At 40.9% G+C, this 20250-nt stretch overlaps 1 protein-coding gene across 4 annotated transcripts in view; it reads left to right on the forward strand.

Annotated features, from left to right (window-relative positions):
• The window catches only part of LOC127069422 (homeobox protein homothorax), a 354198-nt gene that overhangs the window by 144630 nt on the left and 189318 nt on the right, over positions 1-20250 (forward strand). For 3 of the 4 annotated variants that reach the window (XM_051006442.1, XM_051006440.1, XM_051006439.1), the window contains exon 8: positions 10216-10224. The exons of the other annotated variant lie outside the window; for it this stretch is intronic. In XM_051006442.1, the coding sequence (XP_050862399.1) occupies positions 10216-10224 (9 nt within the window). The remainder of the gene's footprint in view (positions 1-10215; positions 10225-20250) is intronic. 4 annotated transcript variants of the gene reach the window in all.

A 20250-nucleotide genomic window follows, 5' to 3' on the forward strand; every position in this document is an offset into this window, starting at 1 on the left:
AAGCCGAGGTCTGCATCATTAATGTCGTCCCTTGTCTTCCCGTCTCTACCGGCACGGAAGGTAACAAGTAATTTCTCATAAAATTTTAACGATCAATCGACCGTTAAGGAATTTTAATAAATTTCCTTAGGAGTCTGATTCGATATCGTTCGATCGGTCGATGACATTACCTTCACTATTAATCGTTTTATCAGGTTTCTCCTTCGTATTAACAAAGTAGTCGGTTAAACTACCAGTTGAATCTTTTCATCTTTCTCTTTCTCTTTCTCTTTCTCTTTCTCTCTCGTATTTTTGGTCACTAACCGTCATAAGTTAGCGTTGGTATGGCGATTTCCAAGTACACTAGAGATCGTTTGTTCGTTAAATCGAGATTCTCAAGGATGATCGTATGGTAATTGCCGGCTGTGCTCGCTCGTTAACGTTTTCCTCGGCTCTCATGCGATTGCAAGGTCGTGCAGGAATCGTCGAGAGATCGTATCTGTTCGGTCAATCGATGATCTCTTCTCCTCGAAAGCGAACCAACGTTCCGCAACGATTCCGCACTACCTTCTACTTTTCTTCTTTCTTTAGATTTTAATTACCGTTGACGTTCGAAAAAAGAACCGAAAAAAAATCTTAGACGCCATACTGGTATATATATATATATATATATATGTATGTATATATATGATATGTGTGTGTATATATATATATATGTATACGGCGGCATTTTACTCGGAACTTTTCTTCGTTCCTATGCGAATAATCAAAGGTAACCAACTATCAACATATTTCGCAATTAATTACGAGAAACATTATTCTGTCTGATAAACGTTAAAAGAGGATAGAAGCTAGATAACGATCCATTACCGACGATCGCAATAAACTTTGTCGTGTTCGGGACACAAACTTTATGATCGCGTGTTGCATAGAAACAGAGAAGAAAAAGATAGAGATAGAGAGAGAGAAAGAGAGAGAGAGAGAGAGAGAGAGAGATAGATAGGTGGATAGAAAAAGAAAGAGAAAGAAAGAGAGAAAGAAAGAAAGAAAGAAAGAAAGCAAAAAAGAAAGAGTATCGGTCTACGAAGGAGAAGTGAAAAATATGCACTTGCACGGCCGTTAAAGAAGGAAGAGGACATAATAAAGAAGCCGGTGAATTAACCAGAGGAGTGCGACCGAGCAATAAATCGGACGTATCGCGCGTAAATAGTGTCGCATACGGTTGACCAAAGTGGAAGAAAGATAGAGAATGTAGAAACCTTTATATATACATATACATATACACACACATATGTACATGTGTGTATGTATGTGTGTGTATGTATAGGTATATACGCGTGATGGAAAGTGAAGGAGAAGGTAAGCTAAAGGATAATGTATATAGTATATAGTAAGAAAAAGGATCTTCCTTTCCGAAGAAGAGAACTCACGATATCTTCTCACGTAGCAAGAGTGCTTGCAAAGGAGGTGAGTGCGCAACAGAGAGAGAGAGAGAGAGAGAGAGAGAGAGAGAGAGAGAGAGAGAGAGAGAGAATCGTTGCGTCTAATTGCGTTAGATAGCGGCAGTCTTATTAATACTCTGCGTTTCGTGGCGGCGTCTGGTCCAAAGAAAGGAGACGAAAGGATTATCCTGCGAGACGATATCCAAGCAAGTATGGCGACGAGGAAACGGACGATTCCACGAGAGCGCGAAGGACTCTTTGGAAAGAGAGAGGAGCGCGTGAGAGGTGAGAGATAGTGGACACGACATTTCACTTAATGATAACTCGTCTCTCTTCTTCTTCTTCTTCTTCTTCTTCTTCTTCTTCTTCTACTTTTTTCTTTTTTCTTGTTTTGATTTTTTTGAAATTTTTTCTTCTTCTTGATCTTCGTCTTCTTCTTGTTCTTCTTCTTGTTCTTCTTCTTCTGCGAACGAGATGGTCCAAGGAATTCTTTTCTCTCTTTTTTTGCTTCCCTCTTTCTCCTTTTTCTTTTTTCCTCCCAACTCTTTTTCATATCGTCGAACTTATCTTCGAGACTCGAAAATATCAGCTGACTCGGAGGGCCTCACCGATCCGTAGGATTTAGTATCAATTTATTATTTTTGCGTCGTTTACGACTTATGGTTAATTTCTGAATACGAAGTATTTAAGAAAAAAAAAAAAAAGAAAAGAAAAGAAAAGAAAGAAAGGGAAAAAAATAATGATTTCTTTGGAAACTAGAATATCTTCTGGGACGTATTAAAGCGAGTTTTTCGTTTTTCTAATGGACGCACGCATACGCATCGTATATCTATGTATGTCCGTGCACGCATACGGATAGATAAATACATTCGTATATAGTTCGTATCTTTACACTGCGGAATATACTTATGCGGAAAAGTAAGACTCGCGTTTTCCCACGAACGGCGACCGATAATAATCACTATGTGCGAGGAGAACGAGGCGTGTCCTCGTAAATTGTTTCTTCATCTTCCTCTCGTTAGGAAGTTAAGTAGACAGAAAGAGAAAAACAAAGAAAGAAAAGAAAAGAAAAGAAAGAAAAGAAAAGAAACAAAACGAAACAAAAAATGTCTCTCTCTCTTTCTCTCTCTCTCTCTCTCTCTCTTAACGACATAACTCGATAAGAGGGAAGGACTTGGTCTCATTGATAAGTATCTGCATTTGGCGTGTGAAATCAACGTTGGTATCTCGTTACGAGGAGCAAGCAACTCGATCGTTCTGAGCAATCGGCAGAGTTCGTGAATGTGTGTGCGTTACGAAGAGATATCTAGGTAAATACGTGAACGGTGGATAGCTTAAAGATCGTCGATGCAACATTGACAAAGTAGGTATGCAAATACTCGTTGCAAATACTCCGGGTAACGGGCGGCGATCAAAAGTCATGTAATGGTATGGCCACCATCAAGGCGAATGGCCATGGCGTGGGCGTAACGGGCGTAACGTCCCAGGAAGATAAAAGAGAGAGAGAGAGAGAGAGAGAGAGAGAGAGAGAGAGAGAGAGAGAGATGCACAGATAGATGTTAGAGGAAGAAGAAGCGAGATCGACACGCGCGTTTCGCGTCTTCGGTCCTCTTTTAACCCTCCCTCCCTCCCTCCTACTTATCCTCGCCCTCACCCACCATTACCATCGTCCATTACCCTTCGTCTTTCGTCGATCGAACGAGAGAAGAAATCGCGTTTCTCTATTGGTGGTAGGTTAACCAGGTTGCTTCTATTCTTGGAAAATCTTTTTCTCTTGTTTAAGTATCGAATGAAAACCATAAAGGTAAAAGAGGGTAGATATTCAGCGTGTTAAGATAGGTAAGAACGTCAGGTCAGAAGATTTTAAAAAGGGTTTTACCTCTTTAGAAGATCTCTCAGCGAGTATGGAGTCCTGGAACGCGAGGACGTACATGCGTATTGCCGATCCTAGTAGCGTCCTCTCTTCACCTCTCTCTCTCTCTCTCTCTCTTTCTCTCTCTCTCTCTCTCTCTCTCCTTCCTCTCCTCTCCTCTCCTCGCTTATCCCACTGGTCCGGACTATCGCGGCACTCTTCGAGAGATAATAACACTAAGAGAAGAAACTAGTCGCGGTCCTCTTGTCTCTTTCTCGCAGTAGACGCATACCTTATAGCCATCGTGTGCTCTTTCCTACGTAGCGCGAATTCCTGATGCTAGTGCGGCTCACGGTCTCCGTTGCTGCAAGTAGATGCGTACGGAATGCGCCAGCAAAAGCGTCACGCATCGTTGAAACCAAGCAAGTAAGCAAGTAAGCAAGTAAGCAAGCAAGGAAGCAAGCAAGCAAGCGAGTAGTCTTTCAAGCTAACCGGAATCGATCGATTAATTGCCTGTAAATTCGGTATATGTGCGAGAGAGAGAAAGAGAGAAAGAGAGAGAGAGAGAGAGAGAGAGAGACTAGTTCTCTCGCTCAAAGATCGACTCCCGGTATTTTCGCACGTCGTCTTACGAACATCTAACGCTAATTGATTTCTTACTTTGAACGACCGAACGAAACCCGCTTAACCAACAAACCGACCAACCAACCAACCAACTCACTTAGTTACTTACCTATTTACGTTATCTTCGATTTTATATCATTTATTTTCCTTTTCTTTTTTTCTTTTCTCCTCTTTTTCTTTATCCATTCCTCCACTTCGTCGATAGCTTCGCTCAACAACATGATTCAAAGGAGTCACATAGCGTCCTGACCTCTGGCCGAATTATAATGCAGCACGTTGGTCGTTCCTAGGACTCTCTCTTTTTCTCTTTCTCTTTATCTATCTATCTATCTATCTATCTATCTATCCATCTATCCATCTATCTATCTCTCTGTTTTTCTCATGGGTGCGTCTCACGAGAAAGAGAGAAAAAGAAAAGGAAAAAGGGAAAGAGAAACAGCATTGCATATTTTAGATTCTGCTGACGTTCGTGCCGGACACTGTTCTTTCTCTTACTTTGCGGAGTGTCGGCAAAAAGTATGGCGGTTTCGAGGCGAATGGCAGAGGATCACAGAGAAGAAGAACTCCCTCTCTTTCTCTCTCTCTCTCTCTCTCTCTTTCTCTCCCTCTCTTTTTCTCTCTTTCTCTCTTTCTCTCTCATCTCTGGGCCTGATCCTCTTGGCCGGAGAAGTCGGGTCACAAGTTTTATCCTTTTTACTCGTGCACCGTCGCCCGGTTCTCTCGCTAGGTATGCGAACCAGAACACCGAACGGGCGCTGTGTGCCTGTGCGGGACGTCTTTTGACCCGCGGGACCTCACTCGCTCGATCTCTTTCTCTTTCTCTTTCTATATATGTATATATATATATATATATTTTCGTCTCCTTAATTTCAGATTCCGGCATCGTCTCCGCGGTAGGCCCGTTCCACGTTTATTTCACTTTATCTCGCGTCTCTAACTCCTTCTCCACCCACGCGACTCTCGCGAGAGTAAAGCGAAATTAAAGCGAAATACGAGGAGATACGTTTGTCCTCTTAAAAGACGATTAGGCTTCCCTTTTTAAAAGATCCTTTCGAACGAGTTACGTACGTATGTACGTATAACTGTTGCGAGATAGTACTCGTGAGAGTTGATGGGAAACGATTTCACGTTAATGGAAACGAATATGATTGTAAATAGCGGACGTTTGATTATTTTACTAATAATAATAATACTAATAATGATACTACTACTATCACTACTATTACTACTACTAATAGTAATGATAATAATAATAATAATAATAATAATAATAATAATAATAATAATAAAGAGTTATAAAAAGGAGATAGTTTAGTCGGGTGTAGCTTTGAAGAAACGAAGGGTCCACGACCGGATCCATTTTCTTTCACTCTCTCTCTCTCTCTCTCTCTCTCTCTCTCTTTTGTTCAACGTTCGAATATTTTATTTAATATGAAATAAAACGCATTCCCGCGTGGACTGTGCGTGCCGACGATGCGGAGAAGACGAGTCCGCGGACGGCCGTCTTGCCGCGTCCATTCGCGGCCATTGTGTTCTCATGCCTGCACGACCTCGAACTCGTAGGTATCCACGGATCGTCGTGGGTTCTCAACTCTTTCTCTCTCTCTATCTCTCAGAAAGTTTTTCAAGAAGCACGATCTCTTCATTTTCATACTCGAATATAAAATGATATTACGTCGGGCACGCAATAACAGCGTATTTCGCACCTGTCTCGCCGTGAGGTAATAACTCGTTCTTACCGTAATGTCCAAGACCTTACCATAGAGGAAAAACGAGGAAACGTATAGGTATTAGAGATTTTTATTTATCCGCATATTAAATCTCAGACGAACGATAATACGTGAGAAGATACGCGTCGTACTATTAATAACGAGTGATATATACGACGTTATTTAATAATTTTCTTTTCTTTTTTTTTTTTTCTTATCTTTCTTTCTTGACGAGAACAAAATAAACTTACGTTTCGACATCGAACGACGTACATAAGTTTTCTCTTTACGTCGACCTTCTTATTAAAATCTTAGATGGGCGTATTAATCTCTTGTTTTTCGAGATATCGTTACACGATTTGGGAAAAGAGTCGAAAAACCGAGAACCCCTGGCCTTCGGTGCATCGGCGTGTATCTTAGTCGCGTCGCGCACGGACATAAAGCTTCGACCGTGTGAGTTGCCCCGGGGACACTGTCGCCGCGAGCAAAAACGCTATTGAGTTAATCAACCAATTTATAATTAAAATTCCACGTTGTGAGCGGGGACAGTCTGCCGGTAGTCTTCCAATCCCGTCGTCGTCGTCCCGTCTCCCGATATCTCTCCCGTTTCCCCCGAGCAAGAAGCGAAGTAGGCTCGCCGTCTGGGACCACTTCGTTTCGCGGTAATCGCCATCAAATTCATAGAACACCAATTAACTGCTCATCGACGCCCGCAATCGTCCTTCTCTCTCATTCTCTCTCATTCTCTCTCTCTCTCTCTCTCTTTATGTTTCTGTCTCTTTCTATATCTTTAGCTTCTTTATATGGTGGAACAACGAAAAAAGTTGACCTAGTTTCTCTCGGGTTTCGACTTCTCGTCCTCGAATAGCGGTTCATCTTTCTCTTTGTTCGATCTATCTCTTTTGGAAGGTCAACGTTCTTTATGTTTTCAAAGAATCTATTTATATATATATATATATATATATATATATATATATAGATTTTTGAAAACATAAAGAACGTATATATATGTATATATATGAATGTATATGAGATTGATTTTCTTTTTTATTATTTCTTTTTCTTTTTCTTTTTCTTGGTTTTCTTTTTCTTTTTTGATTCAGTTCAATTGAGAAAGAAGAATCACTTTCGTAGATGCACACGCAGATTGGAAAAATCGAACCGACCGGCAACTCGAGTAACGAAGCAACGAAAGGAGACTCGCTCGTTCTCCCCGGTACTTATCCAGTCCTTGTCACTTGTCATGGTCCATAGAACACGATGCCCAGATCGCATTAATTACGCGTATTAGAGTCTCCTCTAGTTCTTCCCGTTCACCATCGCCACCCACATGCGACAGTGTTGGATCTTGGAGAGTTCTTGATTAGAGCTCGTTATCAGGACTTCGTTATCCTCGATTTATTGAAAGTGTTCGTACGAAAGAGAAAGAGAGAAAGAGAGAGAGAGAGAGAGATAGTATTAGATTGTTAAAATGTGAAATTATATATCTAATCTTTTTTTCTTTTTAATCAAGTAATTGGTAACTTTAACAAGAATAGTCTACGATGTAACGTAATCAAGAAATATATATATATATATATAGATATAGATATGTACGTATATAAAATCAATTGAAGGATGTGCATAATTGTCATTGTTTATTTAAACAAAAATGATCATTAAAGAAAGATTTAATTCGTATATCGTTTTATAATTAACGCTTCGAAATCTCTATCAAAGATCTTAAATTCTAATCATCTCCTTAGCGGTCACCTCGGCAAGAGAGGGCCCGAATCAGAAATAAGAAAGACTCTAATAGCGACTTTTACGTGTTTGCTCGTATAGAAGAAAGCACGCGAGCGTAACAAGAAACTCGACTCTCGGTTCGTAAATCCATCGTGTGACGGAAAGTCGAGTCGATTATCTCGATTATCGTAACTAACCTGAGGCCATAAGGTCTAATCTAAGGTTCACCTGCCAGTTGAGAACGAAGAGGTAGTAGATTCGAGTGAGACGTTAACGGAGCAACTCCTTTCCGTACGTCTCGCAAATTCCCATTAGGAGGAGAGTTCTACGTAGTCCTCCACATCTTCCTCTCTTCCTCATCTTCTATATCTTCTGCTGTCCTTCTTTTGGCCGGTGTTAAACGCCAGAGTCTGCTTTTTCTCGATCTCGCCACGCGGTCGAATTCGACGGATTCCACGGACTCTCCCATTATCTCTCTTCCTCTCTGTCTCTCTCTTTCTGAACAGAGTGATACTCGGTAGTATAGTAGTAGTGTAGTAGTAGTTGTAGTAGTGGTCAGACTCCATTGTCGTTCGTTTCCTCGCGGTATTAGCCACGGAGTCAGCGAGAGACTCCTTCCTTCGTCGAGAGAACAGCCGAGGAGATTAATTAGGGACGATGTTTTAGCGGCAAAAATCGTTGAGTAGCAAGAAGAAGATGGAGGTAAGAGAGAGAGAGAGAGAGAGAGAGAGAGAGAGAGAGAGAGAGAGAGAGAGAGAGGGAGAAACAGTGGGCAGTTAGAGTCGCGCTAACTAACCAGCAGCACCACGAGACGATACAACTCTCCTCCGTCTTCTCGTCCTCTCGGGAACCTCGTCACCCTCGATCGCAAGAACGTGCTACAAATTAAGCCCAGATCGCTCGAAACCATCTCGGATATTCGGAGTGGACTTGTACTCTGCTCTTTCTACTATCTTTGCCACGCATACATATGTATATATCCTTTCTCTTTCTATCTATCTATTTATCTATTTATCTTTCTCTCTCTCTCTCTCTCTCTCTCTCTCTCTCTATGAATATAAGTTCTATGAATGTATAGTTGTTAATTTTAATGAATGGTTAAATATAGTCGGTCATAATAATTTCGATCGAAATGATTGTACACATAAATTGAACTAACGTATGATCTAAACGCAATTTGCCTTAGCTTATTTCGAATTCGATTATCGTCGTTCGTTCCAACAGGTGGGTAGGTTGAATATTACGAAAGCAGCTCACAGCATTGCACTCGTTGTAAGCCAGTGGAATTAAAATTGACTGAATGAGTTGTATTAGTTAGAAATAAGAAAATCAAAGGAATAAAAACAACAAGACGAAGGGATCCTTCTTGCTCTCTAAGGCAGGAAGCATTCACTGGCGCTTTTATCGATCGATTTGCCGTGTCGATCGGCAGCTAAGGCGCTAATGGGTCAGTCAGCTCGTACACGAGTAGACAGTCGACTCGGAAGCAACGAGCCGTGGAAGAGGATCGAGCGTGCGAAAAATCTTGAAACGGCAGCTTTTGCTCTATCTCCCGTTTCCCCTTGCCACTGTACCTCCTCCTCCTCCTTTTCCTCCTCCTTTCAATGGAATCGATATGAGAATCGAAGTGGTTCGAGTCGTTAATTTAATCAGAAGAAGACGCTACGTCATCTCTCTTCCTCTCCTTTTTTTTTTCGTCGATAAATTTTTTTATTTTTCTTTCTCTCTCTCTCTCTCTTTTTTTTTTTTTTTTTTTTACCGATACCAACCTACTTATGTAGATTCGAGCGAACTCGTCCCCTCGATAAATTATCCGATAGCGTATAATAAATAATAATTAGATAGTTGATCGATTTCCTTCTGTTAAAATATTATTATCGTTTTTATTATAACTATTATTATTAATTATGTTTCGATAACAATTTATTTTCAATTAAAGTCTCTCGTACTATCTTCTTTTGCGACACTCCGACATTCACACGGGAAGTGGTGCGCGGAATATAAAAGGACGCGTTATGTGGATCGCGTTATCTCTTGGTCGCGCCTAGGAATAATAAATAGAGATAGACGAAGGTGGCGGAGATAGGAGCTCGGTGTCCGCGTGTCTAGCCCACGCAGAGATTATCTCGAGGAATTATGAGTGACCATTTAAGCTTTCAGATTATATAAAAGCGACGTGTCACCGACCGGCAAACCGATCGACGTCGTTCGTCCATGAAATATGTGGCCTTTCTCGGTACTTTTTTTTTTTTTTTTCTTTTAATGTTTCTTTTTTCTTTTTTACACACATTTTTAGAGAAAATTTGCTCTTTAAGGAAAATGAAAAAGGAGATAGAGAGAGATAGAGAGAGTGAGAAAAACGAAGAATCTCGGTTTAAGAATTTGATACTTGAAACTTCAGACGAAGAAGGCATAGTAAATTTTTTTCTAATCGAAACGCACCTATTTAGCGCCTGAATGAGGCAATTACCGTGGAATCTCGCGTGCCATTCGCGCTTTTTAACCCGACATGAAGTCATTGCGGTACGTTTTTCAAAGTCGGAAGAGAACGGAAAGAGAAGAGTGGAAAGTGGAGATGAGAGAGGGATGGAAAAAAATATGAGATGTCTCTTTGATGACGTAACGAACGAAAAAGTTATAATTCTAAACTCGTTTAGATCGTTAGAAACGAAACGATGAATTTGTATCAACGAAAGAAAAATATATATCGTAAAGATTATTCCTTTTGAAAATGTATAAAATATTAGTTTCACATTACTAATATATTTGATATTAATTTAATAATAATAATAATAATAATAATAATAAATATTTAATATTAATCTTTATTTATTTTTATAAGTAATAATATATTTAATATAAATTTTCATTTCTTTTGTTTCAGACGCCATGGGTAAGTTGAAGGTTGCTTATGGTTCATCATCCTGTAACTCTTTGTACTTATTGCGACTGGGTTGGTAAGTCCGATACCATTTCAACGCGCGTACGCGTCAAGGAAATCTGTACAACGAGAGCGTATGTACGTTAATGATCGTAATTAACGGTGCGGTTCGTTACACTTGTCCTCTCGCGGAGTATTCGCCCGGTCGCCCGGAGAAAACTCGTTGTACGAAGGAACGATTTAATCGACACGCTCGAATGTCCGAGCGTTCGCGTGCGTGTTGTGTGTGCGAGCGAGCGAGCGAGCGAACGAACGAACGAACGCGCGCGCGAGATCAACGATATTTACTCCCGGGTGTGAGTACATACACGCCTTCATAGAGGTAGAGTGAACGCATACTTTGCAGTGGTTCTCTGGATGGCTATCGACAAATTTCATTTCCGTTTGAAGTAAACGTGCCGGACATTCCTTCCTTTTTCTTTTTCATTTTTTCCCATTTTTTCTGTTTTTCTTTTTTATCATCCTCGTTTGCTTCTCTCGTGCATGCGAAAGGAAAATCAAAGGATGGGTGGGTGGGTGGTTGGTTGGGTGATTGGTTGGATCGAGGGAGAGAGAGAGAGAGAGAGAGAGAGAGAGAGAGAGAGATAGATAATAAAAAACGTAAACAAAATGAAAGATTTCAATGTTCTCTGATAACAACTAAGGCGCATATTTCTAGACACCATATATGTATGTAGGTATGGAAAAATCCTTGAATAATAAATGTAAGTACAATGTTCTGTATAGGGACATTCACGATTTAAATCGACGATAAGATCGATGTTACGAGATTTCCAACGTCGCAAAGTTAATAGTTTCTCTTAACGTATCTACGATCTCGAAAGCCGGTAATCGCACGGAAAGAGATAATCGTATAATCGGTTGGTAATTATAGCAGAGTCGGTCGGTGGTTCGGCCAGGCATTGAATTGTTTCTTCTCGTTGCACGCTCTCAACTATTTTAACGACAAAGACCGACGTTGTTCCCTCGAACGACCGGACTGAGATTTTCTCGAAGAAGAAGACGCCGAGCTCTTCTGCTCGTTTCTTCTCTCGCTTAGATATTACGCGCTCGACTTTAATCGAGTTAATTAAATCGCGTGAAAGATCTTGGACGCGTATCATTCCTACTTCGGAACGATTTGATTTTTCTTTTCTTTTTTTTGTTTTTTTTTGTTTCTTCTCTTTTTCTTAGTTTTTCGTTTTCATTCCTCTTGAAAGATCGACAGGAGAACGAAAGAAAATTTTTGATAGGGTAGAAGAAAATTTAATAACAATAAATGAGGTACGAATGTGAAAGATGCGATAACGATAACAATATCCGAGGGAAAATGTCTCGTTTATTCTCGCAATGGATTCCAACGAAGCCTACGTGAAATCGTTAACGATGCGATTAGTAGGTATATAAACGGTAGGAGACCCGTATAGATCGCCCGTATAAATATGCATGTATATACATATGCATGTATATGTATTATATTAGTTTGCACCGCGGTGCGAGGCGAATGTTGCGAGTACTCCCCGCTGAGGCTAATCTCGCAGGATACGAAACGTGGAATTAAATCGACGCAACGGGTACGTTCGCGTGGGAGGCTGGTGGTTCGTCATTTTTACTGGATCTCTAATCTCTAATCTCTAGAAAATCTATGATAGTTAACGAGTTTGCCCGGAGTTATTTTCAATACCGGAATCGATTATGAAAATCGACATTGAGACAAGTTGATACGAGAGATAAAACTTTAATTGTTTATCGTTATTAATAAATTATATCATCCTTCGAAGATCATCGACCGAGCTAAATCTTCCTCTATCTCTCTTTCTATTTATCTTTATCTCTGTTTCTCGTTCTCTTTCTTGTACATAATGTTCACCATTGTATATTCCCCTTTCCTTTTCTCTCGGGGCAACCAATACGCGCGAGTAGTTCTACTCTCCTTCGTTCAAAATACGTTTGCCATGTGGCGCGTCCGACGTTGGTCGCCGTTTAAACCTAATTACCGGTCACAGCGCTCGGTATTCATTAACGCCTGGAGCGCGAGTGTCGCTTATGGTCAGCACTCTCCTAGGATTCGAAGGAACCTCCCTCCTCCTTTTTCTCATACTCCAAAACCATTCCCTTCACGAACATTGTTCTGTTCTCCGTTCTCCTAAAATCCTCTCTTATGGTTACGTCGAACAAGTGGTTCCCCTAAATGAGAGAATAGATATACATACGTACGTACGTACGTACATACATATATATGTATATACTATATAACGTAGAATGTATAGTATCATTTCATTAAAGATATAAAACCTTTCCAAATCTAAAGTGTTGTGTATCTACTATAAAGAAAAAAGAAAAAAAAAGAAACGGAAAAGGAAAGAAAAGAACGAATTAGAAACGTGTATTCAGTTTGATCGGGTACGACATAAAGGAAAGGATATTTCGAAAGGACCACCGCAGATAAGATAAACATCCTCAAGAGGGTGTCATTTCCGTCGCTTATTTTACGATCCTTCCCATGAAGACTTTCTTGACACTTCGTCGACTACCCTCGGGGCTAGCAAAGAACGCGTTACGAGCGAGCTCGTTTAACTCAGTAATTAGAATGCAAATGCCGTGCGATCGCGGTCTCAATAATTTTCAATGATTACATTGTGAGTACGTACAAATTAACGCCCTGCACGAAGCAACAGGATGGAAGGAAACTTTTCTCGCTTTACGATCACGATTTTTGCATTCGCGTTAATGCCGAAACGTTTACGATAAAGATAAACGAAATATTTAAAATGTCGGGGAACGATCGTTAAGAGTCCCTTAATTAGATTAATTAGCCGATAACCGCAAGTTTTAACCCCTCCTCTACCTCTCCTTTTCGTTGCTCTCTCCCCTTTTCGCGAGAACGGACGAGAAAGTTTCTTGGTACGAAATTGATTTCGAAATTTTTATAGACGATATATATATATATATATATATATATATATATATATATATACATATGCACGTTGATTGAATAGATACTGTTTCTGTTTCAACGATGTAATCGTCGGAATATCGTTTGAATATTTTTGCTAAAAGAGAAGTCGAGTTATAACGACGACGACAATGACGACAACGACGACGACGACGACGAAGATCAGGATGCATTTCTCGCTGGATCGCGCAATAATTAGAATGCAAATTCGTCGTGGCTCGACTTGTACGTATAAACAGGCTAGCGGTGGCTCGTGTTGCACCCTTTTCTATATACATCGTTCGGCAAACGCATTGGCCACAGCGAGTTCTCTCTCTTTCTCTCTCTCTCTCTTTCTCTATCTATCTCTCTCTCTTCCTCTCTCTTTCTTTCTTTCTTCGTCGATGGCCGGATGGTCGGGGGCCGTCTTTAATGCGTTTTCGGTCCTGGAAGCAGTAAAAGCGACGCCTTTTATAGCTCGTTATTCCGCGAACCGATGGGAACGAACGGACTGCCACTGCGACTCCTCTACGATAGCTTCTTCTATTCTCATTTTCTTTCTTTATTCCGCTTTTTTTTTCCTTTTCTATCGTTTTGCTTTCTTTTCTTTTTATTTGTTTCTTCTTTTCTTTTTGTTCTTTTAGAAGTCAACTCTCTCATTCGATTCTTTATTCCATGATTCTAATTGAATTATAATCCTTGTCAAAACAAGAATCGGTGATTAAATCTAGTAAGAAAAAGAAAAAGAGGGGGAGGGAGAGAGAGACAGAGAGAGAAATTCTCGTTATCTTCGTTGAACAAAGTTGCACGCGTTGCGGTCGTCCGGACAAATAGATTACGTGCTCGAAGGGATGCTTTTCGCGGGGGGTAGACTCTCGAAGCTGCTCACACGTGCTACGCACGTACGCGTTCGTTCGAGCAGAAGCAGTCCTCCCTACTCCTCCTCGCTTTTTCTCCCTTCTCCTTCTCCCTTCCAAAAGAAGCGTCTTCTCTATTTCGCCCTTCACCATCTCTCCTTTTCGACTCTCGAAAAATTGCAACGCGTTAGCTCGAAATCCTCTAGCCATACCATTATTAAATCTACGTTCGTATTAGATCGCAGGGTGCTGGTACGATTCGAGTCGAGTCGAGTCGAGTCGAGTCGAGTAGAGTAGACTAGAGTAGAGTAAAGTAGAATCGAGTCGAGTCGAGTCGAGTCGAGTCGAGTCGAGTCGAGTCGAGCAAAGCAAAGGGGGCCTTCGTAATGGACAGGAGTGGAAAGCATTAATATTCTCCTCTCGTAAGGACCATCGAAACGCGACGGGACGCGGATCGACGAGAGATTCGCGTATTACCGACGTTAACTCGATTCCACGGGCTCTACTTCTCTTAACCAACGATTGTATCCGCTGTGAGATTCTTCGTTCCTGTTAGAAATTACTAGGACATTCGTAATACGATTAAACGTCTCTTGAACGAATCTAAAAAAAAAAAAGAAACCAAAGAAAAAAATGAGATAACAAAAGAAACGTCAAAGCATTTAAATATATCCTCGAAACAAATCTTCTTAATACGTCGAGTGAATTTTTAGGCGAACGAATTATCGCCATAGGATTCATACAAAAATTTCTCGCTATTCGATTCATCGGTCTAAAAGTTGTTGGCCGGAAATTCTTCCCACGATGGACCGCTTTACAGCATCCTCTTTTAAAACCCGACGATCTTTCCTTCCTTCTATCTCTCTCTCTATATATATATATATCTCTCTCTCTCTCGACGCGTCATCGCGAAAAAGCCAAAACGATCTTGACTAAAATCGTCCGCTAAAGTGCTATCGCTGGCAATCCTGGGCGCAAGGGAGGATCCGAAAAAGCGCGAGCCTCTGATCTCACCGCGTGAGAGGATCTCCAGTTGTTTATCTACTTATTATGTCAGTCCGACCTAATTGGACATATTTGAGGATCTGCCGGATGCTCGCACGTATCCTACTATAAGAGATATCCTCTTCTCTCTTCTTTCATTCTCGTCTACAGTGGCATCCGCGAATAGCCGCGCTTACAAGGGTATAATATCCGAGCGAAGAGCGAGACCGCTAGCAAGAAGAGTCGCATAACTTTCGCCGATCATGACTCCGGCCGCCATCCGTCTTTAGGAAACTATCCTCGCCATTGGAATCGTTCCGCTACGGTTAAAATCAACTTTTCTTTCTTTCTTTCTTTCTTTATTTCCCCCACTCTGCTCTGACTCCAACCCACCCCTTCCCCGCCCACCTCCGCCCCTTAGTTGTACTCATTTCCTTTCATCCTTGTTCGTTTTCATCGCCGTTCGATAAACTCGAACGAGATAGCGAGAAGACGCACGTGGAAAGATGCATCGCTTCATCCGTTAGGATGACTCGTATCATTTGCAGCGGAAATACAATTTTCTCTCTCTCTCTCTCTCTCTCTCTCTCTCTCTCTCTCTCTCTCTCACACACACACAGCACACACATTTTTTTTTCTTTCTCCTTCCTGTTGCTATCGAAAACTATCTGATTGGATCGATCGATTCTTTTTTTCTCTATTATAATACAAAACGGAAAAGTAGAAAAATAAAGAAAAGAAAGAAAAGAGAAGAAGAAGGAAATAAAAACAAATAAAAAAAAAAAGGAGAAAGAAAAAGGAAACGTACTGTTGGAAAGAATTTTTGCAGGTGGATCCTGGCTCTCGAAAGTTAATACAGAGAACTCGGTATTCGTCGTGAAAACGGCATTTTTCTTCTTCGTTTCATGGCACGTACTTATTTACGTGAAACATGCTATGGACCACGTAGAAAAGGATGGAGAGAGAAAGAGAGAGAGAGAGAAAGAGAAAGAGAAAGAGAAAGAGAGAGAATGAGAATGGCTTCTCGGTCGCGCGCATGTACCTACGTATGCTTGTGTGAACGTGTGTGCATATCCCAGGGCAGATCCGTACGAAAGTGCCGAGCGGGCAGCACCGAATACCAAACGAAAGGACTATCCACCCTGCGGATGATGGTGGCGCGTCATACATAAGGTATGACCATCGTCCGGCCAAAGGCCGCGAAAGAGATAGACGGAGAGAAAGAGAGAAGGAATATTTATTACGCTGGTGCGCCTGCTTTCTATAAGTATAAAAAAAATATATATATATGTATAGGTTTACGTATATACGTGTATATAAATATATATGTATGTATGTATTTATATATACAAAGACTGTGCGCGGGTGGAGTGGAGATAAGAGACGAGGTAAACTTATCGAATCAATATAACGTTGCATCGGCACGCTGCACGGTCCACCTGTCCCTTGAGAGAAAGAGAGAGAGAGAGAGAGAGAGAGAGAGAGAGAGAGAGAGAGAGTAGAGTAAAACGAACGATTTTCTCGAGTGCTGATCAAAGGGAGAACCCGCCACCCGTATATTCGACTCGCGTAATATTTCATGAGGCGATTCCCTTTGTCGACGGAGCTTCGCGCGAGGAATAACCAATGGTTTTGGGTTCGGTACAACGTTTAGGGCATTTATTGCGAACAAGAATCGCAACCAGGACATATCTTTCTCTTTGCCGATGTTAGTTCGATCGATCGGACCTTTGGTAATTAATAATAATCTAGATGACTTGCGGATCGGAATATAAGCGGTGAACTGTTATAATCGACTCTCGGCGTTACCTTGGCAAATTTTTTCAAGCATGGAAATGCGTCGCAATATAGTCTCTCTCTCTTTCTCTCTCTCTTTCTCTATCTCTATCTATCTTTCTCTCTCTCTTTGACTGTGCAATGTAATTATATCTTACGGTAAATCGTTCGACATCGGAGAACACCGGGATCAACTTTATCATCATTATCTTCGTCGTCGTCGTCGTCGTCGTCGTCGTCGTCATCATCATCATCATCATCATCATCGCAAACAGTGACGATGATGTCCTTGTAAGGTCGCTCAGCTTTCGACGTCCGGCCAAGGTCGGGCCCCGCGACAAATTCAAATTCCGACGAGGATCGAAGTTTAATGAATCGATTAAGGAGACAACGTGCCTCGCGCGCTTAATCTTTCGTCGAACGTCAACGGTGTACTCCTCTTGTATTTCTCCCCGTAATTCTACTTCGAGAGAGAAAAGTTTCAAAATTAACATGAAAATCTAAAATTATGCGGAACATAAATTTTAGATCTTTTTAGTACCTACCAGTTCCGATCAGTAATAGAAGGCCGATGAACGAGAGAGAAAGAGAGAAAGTTAAAGATTCGAGAAAGAGGGGAGAAGAGAGGCCGTCCAGTGGACAGGATCGATAATCTTCGGTGATCCATCTCGATCCAGCCGAAGCGTTCTCGATCCACGGTCACGCCCAGGGTAGATCCTGTTGGCTGGCCGGCGTCAACGCGACGTTCGTAAATTCACGGCGGACAAACTGGCAAGAATAGTTCGCATAATTTCTCAAGGCCTACCAGTTTTGACGGCGTCGAGCAAGTTATCTTGGCACAATCTCTGCTCCTTCTTTCCTCTTCGTTCTTTTCCCTTTAACGCTACCTCCGAAGAAAACAGAAAAAAAATATATATAAAAAAGAAAAAGAAAAAAAGAAACAGGAGATAAAAAGAAGGAGAAGAAGAAGAAGAAGAAGGAAGAAAAAGAAAACGGCAGCATATTTTAAAATATAAATATTTTGCGGTTCGCAAGGAATTTTTGATTGTAAATAATCTTGATCGATACGAATGGGTATCATTATTATGATATATATTAAAGAATAATTTCTTTATATATAGGTAAATAGATACCAACATAATTCATACCAACAGAATTCAGAAAAGTCTTGATAAACGTTTGTTAGTCCCGTATCTACGTTAATTAGCGAGTTCCTCGAACCTCTTATTAATCCACGTCTTATCCGTCTCTATATCTCGTAACTCGTGTATCCTTGGGAGAATATATTTGCAAGATGTCTCATTACGTCAGCTAAATAGACAAAGATGGAGACTTGGAGAGAACGATCGATTATGTAGATAGATACGTCAAACGGTTACTAGTATTCGCTACGATACGCCCGCATAATCGTCGATCGAAGTTACGATAACGCGGAAAAATTGGAAGGAAAGTCGTCTTCGAGTGCTGGTAGGGTAGCGAGAACGCAAATGCCCGCATTTAACGTTTCATACGGTATGATCGCATCGTGTTCCAGATGCTTCTCGATTATAAACAAGTTGTGCCATGCGAAATTACTATAAACGACGTTATAGTCATATATATATATATATATCTAAAATGTAATTAATAGAAAATGTTCTATCCTTTGACGGATACGAAATAAGGTGTCTTTTATTAGTTTGCAATTTTCGATTAAGTTCAAATGTCAAATAAATAGTCATCGCTCGCTTGCATTCATCGACTGGGATTTATATCGTGTAAAAGCGCGTAGGCGAACGCAGGAGATGCTCGAGTAGATCCTTTTGCAGATCCTGTCTTTACGGTTACGTAAACGAACAGGAGACGAGTTGAGACGAGACATGACAGAGAAAAAGAGAGAGAGAGAGAGAGAGGGAATACTGCCAGTTACGAGTCTTGCCGCTGTTCTTTTTTCTTTCCATTTTCTTTTTCTCGTTTTGTTTTTATATAAAAGTACTTGAAACTAGCTAACAATTCGATAAAATCTCATATATTACAACTAGAAAATAATTTTCCCTGGCCGGTATGGTAATTTTTACTTTGATACGAACTACTTACGTCATTGCGATTCTCAATGGCTCGTATAACGTTATGCAATTAACTGCATCGGAAATGAGTTGTCGCGTGATATTTTTTTTCGGTTGAGAACGCACTCGATTCCGGTTCGATAGTCGGATATATAAAGACGAGGAGAGGTCGCCATTGGAAAAACAAGCGACGAGGTAGTAAAAGAGGTTCGAAGAAAAAAAAAAGAAAGAAAGAAAGAAGAAAATAAAAAGAAGAAAGAAAAAGAAAAAGAAAAAGAAGAGGAAGAAGAAGAAGAAGAAGAAGAAGAAGAAGAAGAAAAAGTGCTCGAGCGTAATGCGCTTATAATTAATTCTCGCGTAATTAGCAGAGCGCGTCGGAGAGGAGCGAAGAAGAATATAGTGAGGGGTTTTGGGGTGGGGAGGAAAGAGGTTTTATCTCGAATGGACGATCGTTACCAAGGTACTGCCTCGTGGACGACGTGCTTAGAGCTATCGAGTAACGCTTTGTTTTCGTTCTACGCCGGAAACGTCGAAGAAAGTTATTACTGAAAAGATATCGTTATCCATTGTTGAAAAGCATCTACGATAAATCTAAGTAAGGGGGAGGGTTGGTCTCGCTTCGAAGAAAATTTTTGGGTCAACTTCGTGGTGTATTAAATGAGAGAATGATCTTGTTAATTACTTACGTTAAAGGAGCTCAATGTATTATAATTAAGAGAACTCGATCCAATCGAGTTCGATTAACTAACTCCTCGACCTTTCTCTGCGTCTTTTATCTTCTTTTCTTTTTTCTTCTTCTTTTCTCTCCCTCTCTCTCTCTCTCTCTCTCTTCTTCTTCTTCTATTTTCTTTTTTCTTTGTCCTCCTTCTTTTCCTTTCTTGTTTGATTTTTTATCTTTTCTTCTCAACCTTTCAACGTTTGAAAAGTACATAAATGTTGGACGGTTAAATTACGGAAGGATCGATTTTCTCGCGGCAGCCGTCGAGAATTCACGCCGTCGTTTCCGTGGCGCGTCGATTAACGACGGGCCTTTCGCAACGCGGCGAGAAGCATAAAACAGTCCGGAACATAGATCTCCGTTGCGGCCGGAAGCACCGTGTCGAATACACGGCTCCCTGCTCATTTTCTCGCCTCGCAAACTCGCGGTGGACGCGAGCGAGCGTGATGGTAGCGATGATAGAAGCAAGAAAGAGAGATGTGCTGCGAACAGAATGGCCGTAAAAGGAGACGAGAGACGGATGATAAAAACGTGTAATAGACTTTTAAAAGTAGCCCGGCCGTTCGTTTCGTATCTCTGCGAAAGAACTCTCTCTCTTTCTCTCTCTCTCTTTCTATTTCTCTTTTCTACCTCTTCCACTTAAATATATCTCCTCTTTCTTTCTCCTTTCTCCTTCTTGCGTCC

Source organism: Vespula vulgaris, chromosome 15, assembly GCF_905475345.1.
Source record: "Vespula vulgaris chromosome 15, iyVesVulg1.1, whole genome shotgun sequence".
NCBI classification, from domain to species: Eukaryota; Metazoa; Arthropoda; class Insecta; order Hymenoptera; family Vespidae; genus Vespula; species Vespula vulgaris.